Source organism: Oncorhynchus kisutch, linkage group LG28, assembly GCF_002021735.2.
Source record: "Oncorhynchus kisutch isolate 150728-3 linkage group LG28, Okis_V2, whole genome shotgun sequence".
Taxonomy (NCBI): domain Eukaryota; kingdom Metazoa; phylum Chordata; class Actinopteri; order Salmoniformes; family Salmonidae; genus Oncorhynchus; species Oncorhynchus kisutch.
Window position 1 is genome coordinate 19470985 of NC_034201.2, and position 7461 is coordinate 19478445.

Here is a 7461-nt window from a genome sequence, read left to right on the forward strand (position 1 = left end):
CTGGATGCTCTCGATGGTGCAGCTGTAGAACGTTTTGAGGATCTGGGGACCCATGCCGAATCTTTTCAGTCTCCTGAGGGGGAAAAGACATTGTCGTGCCCTCTTCACGACTTTCTTTGTGTGTTTGGACCATAATACTCATTGGCCTTTGTATTTCATTACAAGAGGATCATTGCTTGATATGGCAGAGCGGTTCTTCGAAATGTTCTCATATATATTTTACCATGAAAATAACAAAATATCTAGCAGTCTAGGCAGACCAGATCAAAGTCATACACCATATGATTTCCCTAAATAATTAGTTTAGTTATACCTTGTGGTATACTAAATCAGTGTGGCATGTAGAAGATTGAGTTCCTTAATTGTTATTCTCCATCTCTGTTATTATATCCATTTCATGTACCATTGGGGGTCCTACTAATCACCCTAAACAACCAGAAATGGGTACCCAAAATAACCCCGAAGTACCCCAAACAGGTACCAAAAAGAACCCCAAACAACAAGAAGCATCAAACTGCAGATTATGTACTCTGAGGCCACCTGGTCTGCAAACCTCAAAGAGCATGCGCTTGCGTCTCAGATTATATTTTTGCGTCTGAGTTGGTATTTATGCAGTGCTCTAATGCCCTGGACCAGAGCTATAATCTGCCACTAGCTCTGGTCCAGGGCATAGCTGGTAGCTTGCTAGTACTGGTCCACACTAGCTCTGGTCTAGGGCATAGCTAGTAGCACTGGGCCGCAATAGCTCTAGTCCAGGGCGTAGCTAGTAAATAACTAGCTCTGGTCCACATTAACTCTAGTCTAGCTCTGGTTCGCACTAACTTGCTCTGGTCCAGTGTATAGCTAGTAGCTAGTAGCTCTGATCCGCATTAACTCTGGTTTAGCTCTGGTCCACACTAGCTAGTAGCGGACCAGCGCTACTAGCTATTCCCTGGACCAGAGCGAGTGGGGACCATAGCAAGCTACTAGCTATGCCTTGGACCAGAGCTAGTGACATATTATAGCTGTGGTCCAGGGCATTAGAGAACACATACCAACTCAGACTCAAAAATACGCCAGAAAATGCACTTTGAGGTTTTGTTCATAACAGGTGGCCTCAGCGTGCATACTCTGCAGCTGGATGCTTCTCATTATTTGGGGACAGGGTACTTTTGGGTTCTTTTGGGTACCCGTTTGGGTTTTTTGGGGGTTCTTTTGGTTACCTGTTTGGGTTTTTTGGGGGTTATTTTGGTTACCTGTTTTTGTAGATATTTGAGGTTGTTTGTGGTTGTTTGTGGTACCTGTTTGTGGTTGTTTGGGTTTGTTTGGGTTGTTTGCGTTATCTGTTTGTGGTTGCTTGTGGATGTTTTGGGTTGTTTGGTGTATCCGTTTGTGGTTGTTGCGGGTTGTTTGGGACACCTGTTCTGTAGTTGTTTGCGGTTGTTTTGGGTGATTAGTAGGACCCTCTGTGGGTTGTATATTTGTTTAAGTGAATTGTTTGGTATTGTCGTTTGTAATGTCATTTGAAGCATATTTTCTCCATAATGTTTCCACCATAAGTACACCACAGTAAAAGGCAAAAAAAATCTCAATATCTTGGAATTTATTTGAATATGCAAAGTGTAAAAACTTGTTTGGCCTTCATTCAATACATTCATGTTTCCAGATTATTTAGGTTACAATTTAATCAAGAAACATATCAAATAATTGAGATGCATGAATAGATATTTAAATAGATATTTAAATAAACATGTGACAAAAATATTTATTAGAAAACAAATCTTTAAAATCTCAAAGTTACAACAACTATATTATATATTATTAAAAAAATATTTGGCTGCATTCATTGTTGTTCATGGCTGCTACTTTAAACGGCTCATGAGTGTCGATGTTCTAACAGGGCAGGAAGTAGTTGTTTCTTAGCACGCGTAACTGTCGCCTGGTCCTCATGCTGTACTCAAACATATAGGAGCCACTATAGAGGTAGGTAAAGCCTGTAAAACCATATAGGGTAGAGAGGTTAGAGACATCCTACTGGGCACATACTGGTTGAATCAAAAAAAAATCCACGTCATTGTTCATTTCCATATGCTTGTAATGTGTTTAGATGCTGTATCACACTCACCTCGGACTTGGAAGGCTGCAGTCACTTTGCTTGTCATGCCTGGGAACCCTTCATCCACACGCTTGGGGAAACCTTTGTCCATCCTTTTCATTGCCTCGTCGTAACTACGGTAACAGAAATATTAGTGAGATTGTGATACTCTTGACATCTAATGGCAATACACAGTACATAGAAAAATGAATACAAATGCAATAACTTGTAATGATTAAACAGACTCCACTAACCTGTAGTAGTTGTCATCAACGAAGAACAAGGTCTTGCGAGAATCTTCATCGTACAGGGCGGCGTCAACTTTATTCACGGTACTGGGCAGGCCCAAGCTCTTCAGGTTTCTGGGATAACCGGGGACGATGTCATAGCCGTAGAGAGCCCAGACCTGACTATCTGCAGGGACAGAGAATGTATTGCTGAGACATATTCACACAGTATTCATTACAGCCATAGTGCCAGCTTATAGAGACTTGTAGCTGTAATTGCTGCAAAAGGTGGCTCTACAAAGTATTGACTTTGGGGGGGTGAATAGTAATGCACGTTTTCAAGTTTTCCATTTTTTTGTCTTATTTCTTGTCTGTTTCACAATGAAAAATATTTTGCATCTTCAAAGTGGTAGGCAGGTTGTGTAAATCAGATGACACAAACCTCCCCCCAAAAATCAATTTTAATTCCAGGTTGTAAGGCAACAAAATAGGAAAAATTCCCAGGGGGTGAATACTTTCGCAAGCCACTGTAGTGTATGAGGCTAGCTCTGATATGTCTCTAGACAAGTTATGGAGACTACAGCCATACCAGGGCTAATTTGAGGCATTTGGTGACTCTGCCATACCTTTGAAGAGGAACACTCTGTCAGATAGCTGGCTCTCGTAAGCAGCATTGATGTTGTCGGGGAGTTCGGGCCAGTAGTTCTTGATGAGGCTCTGTTGTGGTTGGCTGTTCTGAGAGTAGCTACGCCAGAAGAACCTGAGGATGGAGGGAAGACATCAGGACGTTAAAGCTCTTGATTACAGATGAACAGGCAACCTGTTTTCCTGGGAAACTGTGTCATTCATTGACTTTTTTTGAGCTGTAGGTTACCATAAGTCACTGAACATTTGATCTAGGCTACATGATTTGCTGTACCTGCCCTTGAAGAACATCTTCTCCCCACGTAGAGTGGTGACAGCATCCAAAACTAGGGTGGGGTCACAGGCATTAGGGGTGGAAGGGGGTGTAGGATCTGGTTTGTCTGGTTTGGGGTTCACATCTGTGTTTGGACCTGGAGGACACAGATACTCATTAATTCAAGTTCCAGTATAAAATGACTTGGAGATCAATTATATAAATGATTTGGCCTGAGCCTTTTTGTTGATCAGTCAAAAGCAAACCAAGTGGAATTTAGCAATATAAAGCTGAAGCAAACTGGGCAGAAAGAGAAAAGATAATTGAATAGTGACCATAGATGTGCTGGATACCGTTGACGTCATCGCGGGGCAGAGAGAAGGTGCTGGGGTCTGTGTAGCTGTACACTGGGTACATCAGCGCTCCAGGGTCGGTGGAGTGGCTGAGACCGAGGGAATGGCCAAACTCATGGGCAGCCACCAAGAACAGGTTGTACCCTTTATGATGACAATACATAATTACAGATCTTCTACTCTTTTGTGGCAATTATCATGACATGTCACTCAGGACTGTCCTACAATGGAAACAGCGTAAATGAAGTCATGTTCCACATATTGTTGTGATAGAGGGTCTCACCTCTGGTTGAGCTGAAGCTGAAGGACTCGTCATCGTCAAAATGAGCATCTCCTCCAATGTCAGCGCCGGGGGAGAAGGCATGGGCCAGGGTGCCATCAGGGCCATCGAAGGGGTAAGAATCACCATGATCTACACAGACAGGAGAAATCATCATTTGAGCCATCAGAGATAAGGACAAATGCATACTGTATAAACATTTATATTCAAATGATTTATATAGAATGTTAGTTTCTTAAAACCGATACACTTCGTAACACCTCAGAGGGTGAAATAAGGCAGAGTGGCTCTAATAACACCCCTTCAACTCATCAAACTGTAAATACGGATTACAGTGAGCAAGACAAGCAGTGACATGATATTGATGCTACTGTGGATGTATATGTTTAAGATTACGAGTGGTGATGATGGTTATGTGAGTGGTATTTGGGTGTCTCTCCATTCTGTCAGCACATCAAACCATGTAAAAGAGATTAAAGTGCAGCAGAATGCCACCGAGACCATTGTGGATGTCTGTGTTTGTGAGTGATGGTGATGTTGGTTATGTAAGTGGCATGTAGCGGAGGGTGCCCCTGAATAGGTCTATACCTGCACTACACTCTGACAGGATGAATGTAAACAGTGGATCCTCTACAGGTATCTCCCTGCATCCCTCCATTTCTAACTCTGCTATACAAAAACATCCTGAGAGCCTTTGAAGTGACCGTCTGTCTTTCAAAACAAAGCACTGTACAGTACATACAGTACTTTATGTTCCCTTTTTAAATGGATACATTCTTTGTGAACATCTACAGTATGACATTTCGGTACATCAGCTTATTAGCTAATTATAGTACACTGTAAAGGGGTTGCTGTGAATATGACAGTAACTTACAAGCAGCAAGTTGTTAGTAAGTTACCTTATTTCATATTGCAATATACCACCTGTAATCTAAATAGAGTATCAAAGCATGTACTGTGTAATTACACACAGTACAATACTGCAATGGATGAATGAATGATATTCAATTAGGGGAGGTAAGGTTTGCATTTTGCTGCTGTAATTACATGGGGTTGGTGCCAGTAGGTTGGCTGCTAGGTAATTTGAGGTTGACAATTAAAGGTTTAAGACTTGCTGCCACTCCAATCTGTCCCCTATACATTGTAAATTGATGGGGCGCTATTACCACATACCAGTTAAATTGGTACAGCATTCTCACCAATGGGTGCAACAAATATAGCCTCTTACAAGGCACACCTCAAAATATGTTAATGAGCCAGACAACAATGCCATTTACTCACGAGTGGACAAAAGGCTTTCGGCACTCCAAAAATACGGTCTGGTACTGTATTCTGTGCAATGGAATTACAGTACCACTCGAAATATAGCATTTCCTTCCCCACCCACAAAATGTTCCCACAATGCATCATAATGTACAATAAACGTTTCGCAGTATTTTTCTGTTTCATTGTGTTAGGTAGGATAAAAGTTTCTTACTTCTGGTGCCGAATGAGATCATGATGTCAGCGATGCCACTGTAGATGCGGGTAAACCTCAGGGGGGAGACCTTGGCCCACACCTGCAGTGCTCTCTCTATGGAGTTGTCCACCTCAGCCACAGTCATGTCAGGGGTGTAGTTCTCAATCCTGAAGAACACAATACACCAACAGTCAAAATTAGAAAAACATTCCTCAAAGGGCTATCATCACTGTCTCTGTACATAACTTGATGTTCGCAAATACAAAAACATTATTATCCACACTAAGTGGATACTTGCCTTTATATTTTTCTCAAAGTTTAAAGAGCACCTGATTAATAAACGCACATAACTAAATGCTAACAAGACAAGCCTTAATTTTTCTTAGCATAAATTCACCATGGTCAAATGAGTCTTTCTCACTCCTCTCACCTGTAGGTAACCTGGTTGGTCTGCCACTTGCGATTGTCGAAGGTGGTGAAGCGGCTGAGTTGGACATCAGGTACCCCACAGCGTGGCTTCTTCATCATCGTCACAGTCTCAGCGTCCAAGGTTCCTGTCACCTGGAGGCCAAAGAAACGTTGCATCTCGCTGACCTTCCTGCTCCGCTGGCTGGGCCCCCGTTTGAACGCAGGACCCGTCTCCTCTGTCAGGTTAAAAAACCTCTTCAGGTACGTCTACAGAAAACACAGCAAGCATGATGTTAATATGATAGTACATTATGGTGACCTTTACTACAGTTATGAATATAATATCCTATGGTAGGTGTACAAGGCTCACACAACAAGAGTTAAAATAAACAATGACTTTACTGTGTTCTGAGTATAGCATCTAACTAAGCAAGTATTTCAATAGTTCAACACAACTAAGTCCAATGTATTTTTATTACCAACATTCTCTTTTACAATAACAAACTGACCAAGCCATTTGAAGTTACACGTACACATCTGTTCCATCACAATCATTTCAGTTGTAAAACCCATATAGGCCCTTCTAGCAAAAGATGTGACAAGAAGCATACCTCTGCAAGGGCTTCATCTTCTTCACTAGGTGGCGAGATTGGCAAAGAGTGAACCACTATTGCCAGGTTGATTAGTAGTAAGCACAGATTGAAAGTCTTCATGATGCTTCTTCCTCAAGCGTGTCTTCTTTGTGTGGTTTGTGGCCAGGAGACGTCTTATATATGCTCAAAGCCCGGAGAGTTGAGCAATGTCAGTGAGTCATCACTGGTAAAACCCTCATCAAACAAGAGGAAGGAAATCAAGGTGATGACAGACACCAAATACATTATGACAGACAAAAACACTGCCTTAATCGTAATTACTTTTCACAATGTACTGTAATGTACTATAAATTGGAAGAAAAAAATGCCCACAAAACTGTATTCAGACACAGAAATAAAGCTCAACAAGCTTAAAATAAATGTGTTATCAATAGTCATATCCTCTAAATAATTGGTATATTGATTTATATTTGTCTTACTTGCTGACATCAATCTATTGTGTATTTCACATTCTAAATTACTAAGTTATTGCGAAAAACACTTTGTGTACTTAGTATTGTAGAATGTACCACTCTCTCAGAAAAACGTGTTATTGCATGTATAGGAGGGAATGATTATTTCCATCATATTAAGTCAAGTGTAAAAGAGTGATATGACATTGATTTATCAAAACAAAAGTCAATATAATATTTGGTTATTAAAAAGAAAGAGAGAGGAAACCGATGCAGCCCATGGACTTGGCTAGTTGGCTGCTGTCCCATTTCACAGACACCGGCCCCAAACTACTTTAGTGCAACGACCCATGATGCCCATCAATCAAGAAACGTCCACCTGTAGCACTATAGTCCATCAGAAGTGGAAAAATACCATACTTTGGGAGTAGCACAGGGTCAGCTGCAGTGCAGCGCCTCTGGCACCATGGTTGGGCTAAAGAGGTTAAGGAGGAGATCTAATACCAGGTGCATTCTGGTTGTCAGTTCATTTTTAATGCCCGGCCTGGGATTCAAACCTTCCGGCTACTGGTCCTCTTCTCTAGCCTCTGGGACTCTAGTGTAATATGTGTGTAATAGATACATTATTGTAATTTACATAGACACATCGATAATCAACTGAACAACTGATTATGACCATGGAGTATGTAAAGTGAAGGTAATGGTTTTAAATAAGCA

The 7461-nt window shown here is 41.4% G+C and overlaps 1 protein-coding gene across 1 annotated transcript; it reads right to left on the reverse strand.

Annotated features, from left to right (window-relative positions):
• Nucleotides 1-1565: 1565 nt before the first annotated feature.
• Nucleotides 1566-6446, reverse strand: LOC109872935 (collagenase 3). The gene is made up of 10 exons (XM_020464363.2): nucleotides 6311-6446; nucleotides 5722-5966; nucleotides 5310-5458; nucleotides 3836-3964; nucleotides 3535-3696; nucleotides 3221-3356; nucleotides 2928-3061; nucleotides 2329-2488; nucleotides 2105-2208; nucleotides 1566-1973 (listed from the first exon to the last, which is right to left on the reverse strand). The coding sequence occupies exons 1-10, from the start codon at nucleotides 6410-6412 to the stop codon at nucleotides 1873-1875; spliced, it is 1422 nt and encodes a 473-aa protein (XP_020319952.1). The 5' UTR covers nucleotides 6413-6446; the 3' UTR covers nucleotides 1566-1872.
• Nucleotides 6447-7461: the final 1015 nt, after the last annotated feature.

Bases quoted from the DNA above. Each gene is read 5' to 3' on its own strand.
- LOC109872935 (XM_020464363.2), bottom strand. From the start codon at position 6,412: ATGAAGACTTTCAATCTGTGCTTACTACTAATCAACCTGGCAATAGTG. The intron at 5,459-5,721 runs GTGAGAGGAGTG...TGTGTTCTTCAG, and splicing joins ACCAACCAGGTTACCTACAG to GATTGAGAACTACACCCCTG. The intron at 3,697-3,835 runs GTGAGACCCTCT...GTCATCATAAAG, and splicing joins CAGCTTCAGCTCAACCAGAG to GGTACAACCTGTTCTTGGTG.